The sequence below is a fragment of the Prunus persica genome, chromosome G2 (genome assembly GCF_000346465.2).
Source record: "Prunus persica cultivar Lovell chromosome G2, Prunus_persica_NCBIv2, whole genome shotgun sequence".
Taxonomy (NCBI): Eukaryota; Viridiplantae; Streptophyta; class Magnoliopsida; order Rosales; family Rosaceae; genus Prunus; species Prunus persica.
In genome coordinates, this window is record NC_034010.1 from 2,208,145 (window position 1) to 2,225,306 (window position 17,162).

General features: G+C 39.1%; 2 protein-coding genes across 2 annotated transcripts; one reads left to right on the forward strand and one right to left on the reverse strand.

The window, feature by feature from the left end:
• Window positions 137-9,461, forward strand: LOC109947194. Its single transcript, XM_020556908.1, has 4 exons — window positions 137-642; window positions 8,028-8,152; window positions 8,974-9,099; window positions 9,187-9,461. The coding sequence occupies exons 1-4, from the start codon at window positions 598-600 to the stop codon at window positions 9,233-9,235; spliced, it is 345 nt and encodes a 114-aa protein (XP_020412497.1). The 5' UTR covers window positions 137-597; the 3' UTR covers window positions 9,236-9,461.
• LOC18786304 (putative disease resistance RPP13-like protein 1) lies at window positions 9,583-16,649 on the reverse strand. Its single transcript, XM_020556905.1, is given in 5 exon segments — window positions 9,583-10,147; window positions 10,634-10,963; window positions 11,497-13,487; window positions 13,490-15,841; window positions 16,330-16,649. Coding segments are annotated over 2 exon segments (4,224 nt in total). The 5' UTR covers window positions 15,801-15,841; window positions 16,330-16,649; the 3' UTR covers window positions 9,583-10,147; window positions 10,634-10,963; window positions 11,497-11,574.

Below are 17,162 nucleotides of genomic sequence, written 5' to 3' on the forward strand. Positions count from 1 at the left end.
TTGATGCGGAATGGAAATTTTTTTGAAAGAGTAACAAGGAAATTTTATTTGAATGGAGGAGGAAAGTTACAAAGCTGCAAGGTAACAAGCGTGTATATATATATATATATATATATAGGAGAGTCACCACCCTTCTGAAAGTGAAACAATTTCTTTGGCGAGCGGTCTCTAATAGTCTCCCTTCCTTCTTAAATCTCTATAAGCGTAAGTTGTCCTCTTCGTATTTATGTCCTATTTGTTTGGAGAGTCCTGAATCAATTGAATATATGCTAGTCCTTTGTCCTTGGATAGCGTCTGTTTGGTTTGGAAGTGCAATTGGCTATCGTGTGGATTTGCAAAGTTTTACTTCTTTGGATAGATGGTTGGGCAGTCTCTTGACATGGGAGAGTATGTTCTCACCCAATTCTATGTGGAAGGATCGATGGGCAGTCTCTTTTGTCGGTTGTTGCTTTCACTTGTTGGCATATTTGGAAGGATCGATGTAAATTTGTTTACAATGATATCCCAATTGTGCCTGCAGCTACTAGATCTCGTGCTTGTTTGGCGGTGTCAGAATTTTGGAATGTTACAAAGAAGCTAGTTCTTGGGTCAGTGGGTATGCCTATTCAAATTTCTTCTCCTCATATCCTTCTTATTGGCTACCCCCCATTTCTTACTGATGGGTCTTGGAAGTCTGCTTCTGCTATGGCTGGAGTTGGAGTTATTATTCGGAAGATTGCTGGTTCTTGTATTGGGGGTCTTGTTGCTCAGGTGCGTGCCCAATCTCCACTTATGGTTGAAGTTTTGGCCCTGAAACATGGTCTTTTGAGAGCTAAAGAGTTGAATTTGGTTAATGTTGTGGTGGAATCTAATTCTCAAGTGGCTATTAATTCTGTTCAGAGGGATGTTTCTTCCTTTAATTGGGAGTTGCATCCTGTCATTAAGGATATTAGGTTTATTAAAGCCTATTTCACAAATCTGAATTGGGCATGGGTGCTCCGTGAAGCGAACCAGTCTGCGGATGCCGTTGCCTCACTTGCCAAGAAGGGGATGTGCTTGGAGTTGTGGCTTGTGTGACCTCCATTCTCTCTGGTTCATATTTTATCTCGAGATAGTCTTCCTTGCCCTCCGCTTGATGCTTAATCTTTTGTTGTGTGGTTTTTCGTTTGTTTAGTTCTTTTGGCTTGTTTTAGTTCTTTGGTTTGGTATGTCTGTTCTGTTTGTTTGGTTGGGTTTGGCTCCCTTTTGGGCCTTTGCCGGTTAACTTTTATGACATCTTTGTTGACCCAAAAAAAATAAAAAAAGAGAGGGAAGAATCACGGACTTTGTATACAGTTATGTCGGTTAGTTTATTATTTTACAGCTATGTCGGTTAGTTTATTATATTACAATACTTTGATTATTTTATACTAAAGCATGCTTTTGATATCAAGATATTTTGGAGTCAACCGACTTTGTTAAGTTGGTTTGTTCATTCTCAATTATTCTAGACTATTCTATATTATTCAAGATTTTTCTATGTTCTTCAAGGTATAAGTGGGGATTACTTTTTTAACAGAAGTCTACATTTCGTTTTCAATTGCTGTCTACAATGATATACCTTTTGTTAAAGGAAAGAATCAAGTCATATTTGATATGCCTGTTGTAAAAGTTTGAAGGTGGAGCCCACAGAGGAAGTTTCCTTGCATCTTCCAGGAACTTTCCTTCCCTGTATTTATCAATTCAGGAAGTTTCCTTGCATCTTCCAGGAACTTTCCTTCCCTGTATTTTACCAAAACCTTAGCCTATAAATAGGCATATCACTTGCAATGGAAAGAGCAACCAACGGAGAAAAGAAAGAAAAGGGAGAAGAGAAAAGAAGAGAGAAGAAGAAGAGAAAATAAGAGGGTAAGTAAGCAGAGAGAAAATTCAGTGAGTCACACATATTGTAAACACTATTGTAGTCATATTATTATATAGTGAAAGGTTACTGTTGCTGCTCTCCGAGGACGTAGGCGTAGCCGAACCTCGTTAAATACTGTGTCTCATCTACTTTACGTGCAGCTCAGAATTCGCACATATCCCAGGTTATTTCATAACACGTTATCAGCACGATAGTCTCTCCTTTTATTTCTGAAATTTTTCCAACTCAACACTATATAATATACTATATCTATCTGCTTCTCTATTACTAACCATTAACAAAAATGGACCCTTGGTAATACTAAACATATTATCAGTGGGAGACCGTTACTAATACTAACTTTTTCTTATTTTATTCGGTGGTGGTTTTAACCCCACATTTATTTACTGTATGGTGTAGGTTTATTACCCATACATGCACCTTTACTTTATCGCAAATTTATTTTACCTCATATTTATTTTATTTACTGTATGGTGTAGGTTTATTACCCATACAACAGTATTTACTTTTATTTAAATGTATGGAGCAGAATTAATGCCCATACAAGCACTTTTACTTTATGAATTTACTTAACCGCACATTTACATTTATTTAAAGTATGGTGCGGGATTAACGTCCATACAGCAAGCAATTTAATTTATGAATTTAATTTACCGCACATTTACATTTATTTAAAAGGGTGGTGCGGGTTTATCGTCCACGCCTTTACTTTTATTTAAATGTATGGAGCAGAATTAATGCCCATACAAGCACTTTTACTTTATGAATTTACTTAACCGCACATTTACATTTATTTAAAGTGTGGTGCGGGTTTATCGTCCATACCAGCAAATTCATAACACTTTACTTTTATCATCAATTAATATACCTGAATAATGAGGACCTGAAATTCCTATTAATAAGTGGCTTAATATCCCAGATCTCGAGCCTAAAGTTTTGGATGGCAAATTTGGCAAAACTAGAGTTTGCTGCCTTGGACCTTTCCGGGGACAACTATTTATCATGGGTCCTGGATGCCAAAATTCATCTACGAGCCAATGGCCTCGGACAAACAATTGTAGATGAGAATGATGCTTCGCCTGAAGAGAATGCGAAGGCCATGATCTTTCTTCGCCGCCACATCCATGAAGCGCTGAAGAGCGAATATGTGGTGGTTGATGAACCGTTGGTTCTGTGGAAAGCTCTAGGTGAAAGATACGATCACCAGAAGACGATGACTCTCCCAAGAGCTAGATACGAATGGACCCACTTGAGATTTCAAGATTTCAAGTCAGTGTCCGAGTATAACTCTGCTATGCACAGAATTACCTCATTAATGAGGCTATGTGGGGAAAATATATCTGATGAGGATATGCTCGAAAAAACTCTGAGCACTTTTCATGCTTCAAATGTCCTCCTTCAGCAGCAATACAGACATAGCGGTTTCAAGAAGTACTCGGAACTTGTATCTTGCCTCTTGTTAGGTGAGCAGAATAATGAGCTCTTATTAAAGAATCACCAATCTCGCCCAACGGGCTCAGCACCACTTCCTGAAATAAATGCTGCATCTCAGGAAGTGAATGCCACTTCATCTCGTGGCAGTATCCACAAACGTGGGCGAGGGGGCAAGCATGGCCACTGGTAAGGAAGTAGAAAAAATCGTGGTGCTCGTTCAGAGGGCTTAGGTCCAAGGAGCGGTCCATCCACGAATGGCAAAAATGCATCCCGTAATAAGGGAAAGGCACATATGAGCCATGTGCCTAGAAATGTTGAAAGCCCTTGTCACAGATGTGGTGCAAAGGGACATTGGATGCGCGCATGTCGTACGCCCAGGCATTTGGCGGATCTCTATCAAGCTTCACTTAAGAACTGGAAAGTGGAGATAAATTACATTGATCATGCTCCGCCAGCCACAGATGGCTCATCAGAAATATCACGTCAGCTAAACAAGACGCATCTAGGTGTTTCTGATTTTGTTACTGAAAGAGGGAATGAAGGTTATGTGTCCGAATTAGATTAAATTCCTTAATATACTACTTGTATTAGCTGAAGTGTTGTTTAAATTTCAATACAATAAAAGTGGTAATGTTTTCTTCTTTATTAATCCAGCTTATTTTACTTATTTGGTGGCATGGATGCAAATTATGGATGCCCTCAAAACGAAGGCTATGACAGAGATATTTGTCTCGCAGACAGCGCAACTACTCATATGATCTTTCAAGATCGGAAGTATTTCTCAAAATTAATGCTTACAAAAGTAAAGGTAACAACCATATCAGGTCCTGCAGATCTGATTGAAGGTTCAGGAATAGCCCAAATTATGTTACCGAATGGAACAATACTGTCCATTCCAGATGCTTTGTATTCACCTAACTCCAGAAGGAATCTGTTGAGTTTCAAAGATATACGTTTGAATGGCTACCATGTTGAAACAAAGAAAGAGGAAAACATGGAATATCTTTGTATTACCTCCAGTGATACTCAAAAGCATATACTGGAAAAGCTTTGTGAGCTCTCATCAGGGTTGTATTACACAACCATACGGACAATTGAGGCACATAGTGTCATGGACCAAGAGTCCACTGACTCAAATGCTTTTAAGCTTTGGCATGACAGGTTGGGTCATCCTGGATCCACCATGATGCGCAGGATCATCACCAACTCTAAAGGACATCCCTTGTTGACTAAACACATTATGTTATCAAGCGACATCTTTTGCCAAGCTTGTTCACAAGGGAAGTTGGTGATCAGACCATCACAACCAAAGGTTGATGTTGAGTCTCCATCATTTTTGCAGAGAATTCAAGGGGACATTTGTGGACCCATTCATCCCCCATGTGGACCATTTCGATACTTTATGGTCTTGGTAGACGCATCTACCCGATGGTCACATGTTTGTCTTTTATCTACTCGGAATATGGCATTTGCTAGGCTTTTGGCTCAGATAATTAAATTACGAGCCCAATTCTCAGATTATCCCATTAAGTCAATCAGACTCGATAATGCTGGTGAATTTACATCTCAGACTTTTGATGACTACTGCATGTCACTAGGCATTGATATTGAACATCCTGTTCCCCATGTGCATACTCAAAATGGCTTGGCAGAAGCTTTAATTAAACGCCTTCAATTGATAGCACGCACTTTGCTAATGAAAACAAAGTTGCCAGTTTCTGCTTGGGGATATGCCATTTTACATGCAGCATCGCTTGTGCGATTGAGGCCCGTCACCAACAATCAATGTTCTCCAATACAACTCGTATTGGGAAATCAACCAAACATTTCACATTTAAGAATTTTTGGGTGTGCGGTATATGTGCCCATTGCACCACCGCAACGTACTAAGATGGGCCCTCAAAGCAGATTGGGAATTTATATTGGTTTTGATTCACCATCTATCATCAGATACTTGGCACCCCTGACGGGTGATATTTTTACCGCACGATTTGCGGATTGTGATTTTGATGAGACAATCTTCCCACCATTAGGGGGAGAAAAATCTGTGTCTAAAGAACAAGGCAAACTCATTCCTGAAAAACGACATGAATTATCCTGGAATGTATCCACATTGTCTCATCTCGATCCTCATACTGCTCAATGCGAAAATGAAGTGAGAAGGATCGTTCACCTCCAAAGTATTGCCAATCAGATGCCAGATGCATTTAATGATGCAGCAAAGGTGACGAAATCTCATATCCCAGCTGCAAATGCACCCGCACGGATTGATGTCCATAATGGACAAAGCAATGTCCCAGCAAATGGTTCATCTGCTGCACGCCTAAAACGTGGCAGACCACTAGGCTCAAAGGATTCAATTCCTCGAAAGAGGAAGTTGATGGACAAAATGAATCCAAATGAAATAAATAGAGAGCCCACAATTCATAATTCAAATGCCCCCAAAGAGGGACATGTACTTCTTGACAAGGAAAACGTCATTGGTGAGACAAGTGCCCCTGGAGTGGCAACCGTACCTGAAAGTCAAGAAATCTCCATAAATTATACGTCCACTGATGAATTGTGGAGTAGAAATGAGATGATCATCGATGATATATTTGCATTCTCAGTGGCTGCTAAGATCATAAAAGATGATGATATTGAGCCGTGCTCTATTAATGAATGTACACAGAGGCAAGATTGGCCCAAGTGGAAAGATGCAATCCAGGCAGAATTAAATTCTTTGGAAAAAAGGAGTGTTTTTGGACATATTAGTCCAACTCCACCCAATGTGAACCCTGTAGGTTACAAGTGGGTATTTACAAGAAAGCGCAATGAGAAAAATGAGATCTCAAGGTATAAAGCGCGACTCGTTGCGCAAGGTTTTTCACAAAGGCCTGGAATTGATTATGTGGAAACATACTCTCCAGTAATGGACACAATTACATTCCGTTACCTAATAAGTTTGGCGGTTTCAGAAAAACTTGAAATGAGACTCCTGGATGTCATTACCGCATATTTGTATGGAGAATTGGATACAGATATATACATGAAAGTTCCAGAAGGATTCAGGTTGCCTGAAGCAGCCAGAAACAAACCACGGGACATGTTCTCAGTTAAATTGAGAAAATCATTATATGGGCTAAAACAATCTGGACGAATGTGGTACAATCGTCTCAGTAAGTATTTATTGAAGGAAGGATACACAAATGATCCTATTTGCCCATGTGTGTTTATTAAGAAATCAGAGTCTGGATTTGCGATAGTGGCAGTATATGTCGACGACATGAATCTAATTGGAACTTCTGAAGAGCTTCAAAAGACTGTTGATTATCTCAAACGTGAATTTGAGATGAAGGACCTTGGAAAGACAAAATATTGTCTTGGCTTGCAGATTGAGCACAGTGCTAATGGAATTTTGGTGCATCAATCAACTTATACTGAGAAAGTATTGGAACGGTTTGGCATGGATAAAGCCCATCCACTTAGCACTCCAATGGTCGTTCGATCGCTTGACACTAAGAAAGACCCATATCGTCCAAAAGAGAATGATGAAATGGTCCTTGGTCCAGAAGTACCATATCTTAGTGCAATAGGTGCTTTATTGTACCTAGCACAATGTACCAGACCAGACATATCATTCTCAGTAAATCTGTTAGCAAGGTACAGTTCTGCTCCAACAAGGCGACACTGGACCGGCATCAAACATGTTCTACGATACCTTCGTGGGACAACAGACATGGGGTTATTCTATTCCAAAACTTGGGGAACATCATAATACGGTGGGAGGAGTCATTTGGTTGGTTTTGAGTGAAATCCAATCTCTATAGCTATGCAATACACCAACCACTACATTTCATAACGAACTTCGTACGATCCTGAATTGTCCAATTTCATGGACCAATCGATATCGGATTGAGTCCAAAACTTGTGGAACATCGTAATATGGTGGGAGGAGTCATTTGGTGGGTGTTGAGGGAAATCCAATCTCCAGATCTATGCAATACACCAAGCATTCCATTTCAGAACGAAGTTCATACGAACCTAAATTGTTCAATTTCGTGGACCAATCGATATCAGATTGAGTTTGAAACTTGGGGAACGTCATAATATGGTGGAAGGAGTCATTTTGTGGGTTTTGAGTGAAATCCAATCTCTACAACTATGCAATACACCAACCACTCCATTTTTGTTGTGTTCCTTCCATGTTACTAGTTTTGAAAGAACCCTGACTAAAAATTTCTTTGGCGAGCGGTCTCTAATAGTCTCCCTTCCTTCTTAAATCTCTATAAGCGTAAGTTGTCCTCTTCGTATTTATGTCCTATTTGTTTGGAGAGTCCTGAATCAATTGAATATATGCTAGTCCTTTGTCCTTGGATAGCGTCTGTTTGGTTTGGAAGTGCAATTGGCTATCGTGTGGATTTGCAAAGTTTTACTTCTTTGGATAGATGGTTGGGCAGTCTCTTGACATGGGAGAGTATGTTCTCACCCAATTCTATGTGGAAGGATCGATGGGCAGTCTCTTTTGTCGGTTGTTGCTTTCACTTGTTGGCATATTTGGAAGGATCGATGTAAATTTGTTTACAATGATATCCCAATTGTGCCTGCAGCTACTAGATCTCGTGCTTGTTTGGCGGTGTCAGAATTTTGGAATGTTACAAAGAAGCTAGTTCTTGGGTCAGTGGGTATGCCTATTCAAATTTCTTCTCTTCATATCCTTCTTATTGGCTACCCCCCATTTCTTCTTATGTTAAGATTAATACTGATGGGTCTTGGAAGTCTGCTTCTGCTATGGCTGGAGTTGGAGTTATTATTCGGAAGATTGCTGGTTCTTGTATTGGGGGTCTTGTTGCTCAGGTGCGTGCCCAATCTCCACTTATGGTTGAAGTTTTGGCCCTAAAACATGGTCTTTTGAGAGCTAAAGAGTTGAATTTGGTTAATGTTGTGGTGGAATCTAATTCTCAAGTGGCTATTAATTCTGTTCAGAGGGATGTTTCTTCCTTTAATTGGGAGTTGCATCCTGTCATTAAGGATATTAGGTTTATTAAAGCCTATTTCACAAATCTGAATTGGGCATGGGTGCTCCGTGAAGCGAACCAGTCTGCGAATGCCGTTGTCTCGCTTGCCAAGAAGGGGATGTGCTTGGAGTTGTGGCTTGTGTGACCTCCATTCTCTCTGGTTCATATTTTATCTCGAGATAGTCTTCCTTGCCCTCCGCTTGATGCTTAATCTTTTGTTGTGTGGTTTTTCGTTTGTTTAGTTCTTTTGGCTTGTTTTAGTTCTTTGGTTTGGTATGTCTGTTCTGTTTGTTTGGTTGGGTTTGGCTCCCCTTTGGGCCTTTGCCGGTTAACTTTTATGGTATCTTTGTTGACCCAAAAAAAATAAAAAAAAAGAGGGAAGAATCACGGACTTTGTATACAGTTATGTCGGTTAGTTTATTATTTTACAGCTATGTCGGTTAGTTTATTATATTACAATACTTTGATTAGTTTATACTAAAGCATGCTTTTGATATCAAGATATTTTGGAGTCAACCGACTTTGTTAAGTTGGTTTGTTCATTCTCAATTATTCTAGACTATTCTATATTATTCAAGATTTTTCTATGTTCGTAAAAGTGGGGATTACTTTTTTAACAAAAGTCTACATTTCGTTTTCAATATGCCTTTTGTTTTAAAGGTACCAAGTTCTCGCTGGAGTAATCGAACAACGAATTCTACAACCCTTGCTATACCAACACAAGATTATCCTCAGTGCAATTTGCTTTGCTGTTCGAACTGGCAATACATTCTTGGGGTCCTTGATGTAAGATCTGAGTTCTCCTTCAATTTCACCATGTTAGTTGGTGTGCTTTACTCTTCAAATCTCATAATTCTTTATATTGTGGAACAGCTGGGTTGATTATGCAAGGTGGGTTGGAATTCAAAAGATACGAGATTAGAGCATAGGGTAGATTACATGATTGTTGTAAGTAATTTTATTTTTTGTGTGGATATTGATTTTGTTTATGAAATTATAGTGCGGTAACCTTCCGATAAAAATGCAAGAGATGGGCATTTAGAAAATAAACTAGCAACCAAGAGATATCGCCTGTATGCTTCCATCCTGGTGGGGTGGACAATCAGCCCAAGCATGGTCTTCGCCAATTAACCCATTTGTTTTCTTTATTTCATTTTTGTTTAAATATTGGCATATATAGATTATAATAGTCTAGACAGATAATTGAACTCTTAGAATGTCATATTATCCCCATTTGAAATCCAGATGGCCGTAGATTCATTCATCATATATAAAATATCTTATTGATTAACTGTTACTGGTGAATGTCACTCATAAAAATGGTTAGGACATGCATAAACATGTCAACTCAGCTCAACATATAATCCTATAGAGAACAAAAATTCAGAATCGGCTAAGAGTCTAAGACCCAACATAATTGAGATGACATGCAAACACCAAAGAATATAAGTAATTCCTAATGAGCCAAAAGAAACAAAGAAAACAACAAACAATGAAGATGTCAGCACAACCAAATTGGTCATCAACAATTCAGTGCCTAAGCAAGGGTGCATATCTTATTTGATTGAGGATGGAATAAGAATTCTGTATATGAATATGTAATATCTCATTGCTGCTGAAAGTAGCAATGGGTGGTTTCAACTCTTTCTGCAAAGAGGACAATACCATTGTAGGCGTCACACTCGAATCAAGGAGCAAGCAAAACATCTGGAGAGAAAACCCCGGCAGCAGTTTCTTGAGAAGCTTGAAGGGATGGGAGTTTGAAGACTATTCAGGCACAACACAACATCGGCTTCCGTAAGCTGTATATAGCATCTGAATATTGAAAGCGTTCCTGCCAATTCAGAAGCACATTCTTTAAACAGAACACGGCAACCTCACTTGTATTTTTCAGCATGATTCAAAAGATAATTTGGTAAATCATCAAAATAAAGATGAAGCTTCGTTGCACATATAATATCTCAGTGCAAATATCAAGAATTTGTCACAAGTATCTGGCAGGTTCAGTCGATATTTCTATTTAAAAGAACAAAGAACAACACTTGGTTACTTGATGTCCTTTAAAAACTGCTAGCTCTACAAGTCCTCTAAAGATTGTACAGGGGTCAGGGTTCAAATCTTAAGTTAAGATTAAGAAACCTAACAAGTTGAATAAAAGGCAGAGAATTATGAAAAACATAAACATTGTATACAACCAAACAAAAGAAAGAAAAATATGGGTAAAAGTTTTCTCAGCAGAGAGATGGCAAAATATTACAAGGCAAACCAAATGGCAAAATATTAAACATCTGAAACTTGCAACAGAAAGGTAGTGATTTACCATCTTCAGTTGATGTTACCACGATATGAAATGACCTTGTTGCTATCCAGTCCTTTTCACAGCTCTTCACCCTGCAGCTCCGGAAGTAAGAGAGGCAGTCCCTTCTTTCAACCCTCTCACACTGGACCAGACATCATGCGAGGACTGGGTCCAGGATAAATATTTTCCACCCAATTTTATCGAGGCCTTAAAAAGAGTAAATCGCAGTGGGAGGTTGGGGAATCCCCAGTCAGGATGGGAGACGGTCATCTTGAAGTGATGTGAATTTGTTGATCTAATCTGGCTTAAATGCACTTCCTGTATTTATTCTTATGGATGAGAAACTAAGTTCTGAAATACCAAAATAGCAATGTGTCATGGTCATGCCTTAGTGAGAAAATGAACATTATAGTGATTGAAGAAGTCAAGAGTGTACAATAGCACAAAGCAAGAACCAGAACCAGCAAATAAGTAAATTACTCATTTTTTTTTTTTAATAAATAAAACCACCAATTGGTGCTGTTGATTTTGATATTTTATATAAATTATACTTCCTCTTCCTCTTCTTCATGTTATATATTAATTCCAGCCTCAACACTTCTATCTTCCCAAATTCCTGTCCAAATGAACCCTATAATTAACAGTACGATTATTTAACTCTCATATATATATATATATATTAATTTGAGCTATAACAATGTTGTTTCTTTTTCTTTTTTCTTTTTTGTACAATTATATTTTTTTAATCTGAGCTATAACAATCTGAGTACAGGGATCCCCCGACATTAAAAAAATTATAAACTACTCGCAATAATATGCCAGAAAAGGAGTCTCACCATAAAGAGTAAAGGGAAAGTGTTGATAGTGTTTGAAATTTGAAGTACCTGGGGAGAGTGAGAGTCGGAGTTGACCATGTCCATGTGTAGGTATGGGTTCTCATCATCTTCAAACCTTCTTCTAATCTAAATTATATGTATGCGGGGGATGTGGGATAAATTGGGCAGGTATCGTCCTTCAATTTCAAACCCAATGATATAATTAGGGCATTTATCTTTTAGCAGAGGACACCTAATGATATGAAGTTCCCTCAGTGAAATAGGCCCCTCCTCTGGAATGGATGCCAGCTTTTGACAATTCTGCAGTCGAAGATATTGAAGAGAGGTGAGGAATTGAAAGGCCTTGCTGCTCAGTTTCTTCAGATTTGGGAAGCCCCCAATTGAGAGATGAGTGAGAGATTCGGGGAGCAGCATCTCCATATCCATATCCGTATCACCTTCGGGTGGAAACGACACAACATATGGGTCTTCGCCATCGACCCCCAAGTATGTAAGAGAGGTGAGCCTGTGCAACAACTCCCACAGTGGCTTACAATTCTTGATTCCGCTGATTTCAAGTGATGTTAGGTTGGGGGGAAAGGAAGTGAAATCTAAACCTTCACCGTAATCAATAGAAAATTGCTGAAGACAATTGAGATTGAGCATGTCCGGTAACATGTCCAATTTGTTGCAATTTTCGATGTTGATTTGTCTCAGGCTGGAGGCGGCTGTTGTTGTTGGCGAAAGCAAACCCTCACCACTCAGGCTCGAGATGGAAACCAGATTCCCACAATCATGAATATATAAAGTTCGAAGATTTGTGAGGTGGCATAGGCCCTCCGGTAAGGATTTCAGATTTTGGCAAAAACTGATGCTAATATATTCAAGACAATAATTAGTGTTGTCGTGGGAGAACCCATCGGATGTTATTAACTGCAGCTCTCCACAATCGGATATGTCAAGGCATTTAAGCGCCCTGGGAAACAACTGGGCTCTCAATGATAACGACGTTAGAGATTCACATCCCCCTATTTCCAAGTGCTCAAGAGAAATATGAGAAGAAGAGGAAGACGAAGAACTATCCTCCTCTTTCTCTACTAATGATTTCAAACTTTTACACCTCCTTATCTCTATTCTTCTTAGATTTGGGGGAATCTGGTATTTTGCGAAATACAGCAACAAATCACACATCCGAATGCTTATGACTTCAAGGGAAGGAGGCAGACCAACATCTGGAAAAGAAACCAGACTTGAGCATCCAACTATTTCAAGGTCTTGAAGAGCCGTTAGGTGATGCAACCCTTCTGGTACCTTCGAAAGACTTGCACACTTGTTTAATTCTAGATATTTAAGCTTGCAAGTCAATATTTGCAATTGCAGCAACTCCTCTGCTTCTTTTCCCAGCTTTTCAAGGAGGGAAGAGTTTCCTTCAATAACCAAACGATGAAGAGAAATCAAGTGTTGCAATACTCTATCCTCATTCTTCAGTGAAGATGTCAGCTCCTCACATCCGCCAATCCTCAATTTTGCAACCTTCCTTAATCCTTTGGTGAACTCCCCTGTTTGGAACCTCAGCTCTGAAATATTTGAAAGTTCCAAGGAATTTAATAACTCAAACTCAACGCCACTTGTCTTCACCACCGCTTTGCAACTGTCGATTTTTAATGCACCAATTTGTTTATAGTTGGAAATTGAAATCACCAATTCCTCGCATTTAATAATTTCAAGTGTTGCTAATGAATCAAGGTTCTCGGGCAACTTACCCTCCAATTGAGGGCAATTTGTGATAGAAAGCAACTTCAAGCAAGGGAAAACCTGATCTTGTGCGAAAGGAAGCCATTTCTTCCAGTTGTGCATATCTGAAAACTTAAGATCCTCTAGTACTGGAAAAGGCAAGCTACTCTCTCCATAAAACTCAGGACCAACATTTTCCACTGCAGTCATTCCTCTAATATAAAGCATTTTGAGTGAAGCCAATTGTCCAAGTGGTGGCAAGATTTTGCACTTCTCACAGTTGTTTAACCTTACATCAACCATAGTAGAGAATAAACGAGCTCCTCATAACCCCTAATTCTGAGAATTTTGAGCATTCTATGAGGTTCTAATCTGTCAAGCACACCTAATTGTGTTTCTTGTGTGTCACTCGACCATTCTAGCACCAATTCATCAAGTCTGTCCTTGCATTTTAAGTTGGCCCTCCGTGCATCCTCAGCATCAATCACATTCTCTAATCTTGAGAGGCGCAATGTCCCTCGGAGATGGAATAGGGACCCTATCTCTCTTATACCCGATTGATCACTACCTTTACCCACCACAAAATTAGACAAAGCTCGTAGATTCGTCAACCGACCTAGTTGCGGAGGCATTGCTTTCAGTGAACCTACATCTGAGTTATTGAGATGACGCAGATTCACTAGATTCCCTAAGTTTCTAGGTAGTGCCTTCAAATAATGACAACCTTCCAATAACAATGTCTGTAAGTTGTAAAGAGAGGTAGTTGATTTAGGCAAACTTGTTATCTGTGTGTGAGAGAGATCAAGATACCGCAGATACTTCAATTTACCAATATTGATGAGATAGAGGGTTGTTACATTATCGCCATTGAGAGAAAGCACCCGCAAGTATTGCAATTTTGGCAACAAAACAAAAGGATCCGTACGACTTAGACAATGGCAAGGATAACCATGAGAAAGAGGCAGGAAGGTCCGCAAATGTTTCACTTCAGAAAATGCCTCAAATCTTTTAACCACATCATAGTCATAGTCACCACAAATGTAGGACGCATGGCGGGCCTTTGGAAAACATCCAAGTTGTACATGATCGCTATTCTGCTTATCCTCCCATCTAAAACAAATATCTCCTGCTGCCCACTGTGCCAAACCAACAATGAGGTCATGCATTACATATTTTGAATTGTTTTTGCTTGATTTCTGAAATAATGACCTCGATAAGAGCTCCTGAAAATAGTCAGTTCCTAAATCTTCCATTTGCTTATTATGTTCTGGTTGTGGTTGAATCAAACCCTCTGCCATCCACAGAAGGATCAATTGCTGCTCACTAAATTGATAGTCATTTGGAAGTATCGAACAATAGGCAAAGCATCTTTTCAAATGTGAAGGAAGATAGTGATAGCTTAATCTTAATACCGGAAGTATGTCACACTCATTTGATAGACTCCATAATTTGTTGTTCAATATTTCCTCCCATTCATTCATCTCTTTACGAAGTAAAAGGCCGCCAAGAGTCCTAGCAGCCAAAGGCAATCCACTGCATCTTGCAACAATTTTCTCCTTGAGTGACTCGAAATTTGGTGGTATATCTCTGTTAACATTCCTGAATGCATGCTGCTCAAATACTTCAAAACAAACGTCATTTGACATAGGCTCCAAATTATGAACTAGAGTGCCAGCTCCCATCATTTTCGAAACTTCTGCGTCACGCGTTGTCACAATTATCTTGCTTCCTGCTGCTCCATCGCGAAATGGGGACTGCAGTTTCATCCATAGACCATAGCTACATGTGCCCCAAACATCATCCAAAACAATAAAAAACTTCTTCCCAGCTAATTCCTTATGCAGATACTGTTGAACCTGATTGAAATCTTCTGTAGGACAGTGCCGGGATGTGACTGATTCGAAAATTTTCTTTGTCACTCTTTCTAGGTTGAAGTCATCAGACACGCATACCCAAGCAGCCGGTTCAAATTGCTGGGTTGCATCAATTTCATTGAACACTTGTGCAGCAAGTGTTGTCTTTCCGACTCCAGCCATACCAACAATGGCAACTACATCGAAATTGACGGCACCACGCTCTTGTTTCGACAGAAATTCCACGACCTGCCTTTTGTCTTCGTCCCTTCCAATCACAGGTCCATCTGGTTGACTGGAACTGGGAGGTAAATTTTGACGTGCCTTAGTGGACGACGTCATCCCAGTAATGATATTCAAACTAAGCTGGTCCTTTCGGTGAGATATCTCTTGTAAACGCTCAGTAATCTTCTGTATTTCTGAGTTCATTTTGTAGTTGAAAACACCATTAGGAACTGAGTTCCAGACCCTTCTTGCGGTGCCGGCATAATGTCCTAGCTCTATCTCCCGTTTGAGCATTTTAGTAGCATATTTGTCCAATACGTCTTCCACGTCATAAGCTAAGTACCTGAGATCATCCAGCCAAAGCTTCAGCGGCTTGCTCTCGGTAATTAGTTGCCTCTCCTCCGCGTCATTCAGAATAGCTCCAATTGCAGACAAGGTGGCAGTCCATTTCTGCAGCTTTTGGTCGACGCCCTTTATGAGTCCAAAGTACTTGAACACCTCACGATGCGCCAACTTGTCAACCAGCACTTGAAGCAATGCCACAAGATAAGCCTCCCCCATTGTTTCTTGAATTAGCAGGGAGACGAAGCACTGAAAGAGTTCTGAACAGAAACAAGCAATCAAAGAAAACGTAAGGAGATGTCCACGTCTCTGATTTATATTCATGCACATACGTTTGGAAAAATCACAGAAATACTAGGTGCTCCTTTTTCATTTTATTTATTTATTTTGGCCAGAACAATTCAGGTTCTCATTTTTTCTTTTCCTTTTGTTAGAAAGATGGTTTCAATTCCTAAAATAAAATGAAAAATATAAAGGGTAATTCAATTTACATAGGAAGAGAATTGATCAACATGCTGATTCATGTATCTAAGCAAACCCAAATAAAACAACTTTGCCAGTGTGGCTTGGGGCTTTATATTGCCACCGTCGATGACAGGGAGCCTTTTTTATTTAATAAAAATCATAAATCGGTTTGGAAAAAAAGAATAAAAATCTCTGTTGTCGTGAAAACAGGAATTCTGAGCAGATAAAATAAAATACAAGAAACAAAAAACGAAAGGCACCAAACAGAATAAATCAGAAGTACCTGCCGTTTAAGTATATATCAGCAGCAGATTTCTTCACGAATTACCAAATACCGAAGGTGTCGCAATGCACAAGAAGGAAAATTCAAAGGCAATACACAGTAACACAAGTTTAGAACCAAAGGGATCAAGAGAGCCAGAACCAAGACATAATATATATGAAAGGGGATGGATGAAACTTATGGGTTTGAGAATTTTGAGTATGAGATGTTACGATGGAAAAGACTCTGAAACAAAGTCTGCGCTACAAAACAAAAGAAGAAGATAAAGTTCGTCATCTGATGCCACAACAAAGTTAGAGAAATTTCTGTGTTTGATTATTTGCATTCTGGATCACTACCATAACGATTCACACAGTCGTGCTTTCCATTGTTTAATTATATAGTCATAAAGGCTATGACATTAATGTCCACCCTTAATTTACTTATAAGAAAATTTTGTTATATTTTGCTATCTTGGTTCAACACATTAATCCTATAATGTGTCACATATGTGTCTAAGTCTATATGGTCAAATCCCTTTTGAATTTCTAAGTCATATGGGACCTTTAATTAAAGTTTCATAACTTTAATTGAATAATTAAATTAATCTAATCAATTTAATGATTCTAGTGACTTGACTAATTCAATCACTCACTCGTCTAACGAGTGTTGGTCCCGGTCATTCTTGGTTGACCGTGTCAAGTATCGGGTCAACCGTTTTACCTTTGACATTTGACATTTGACTTTCACATTGACTTTGATCAAGTCACAAAATCATTCATTCTCTTCATAATTTCCAAATCGATTCCTTTTCAATGTGCGATCTTATAGGTTATAATTAGCGATGCTGTGGG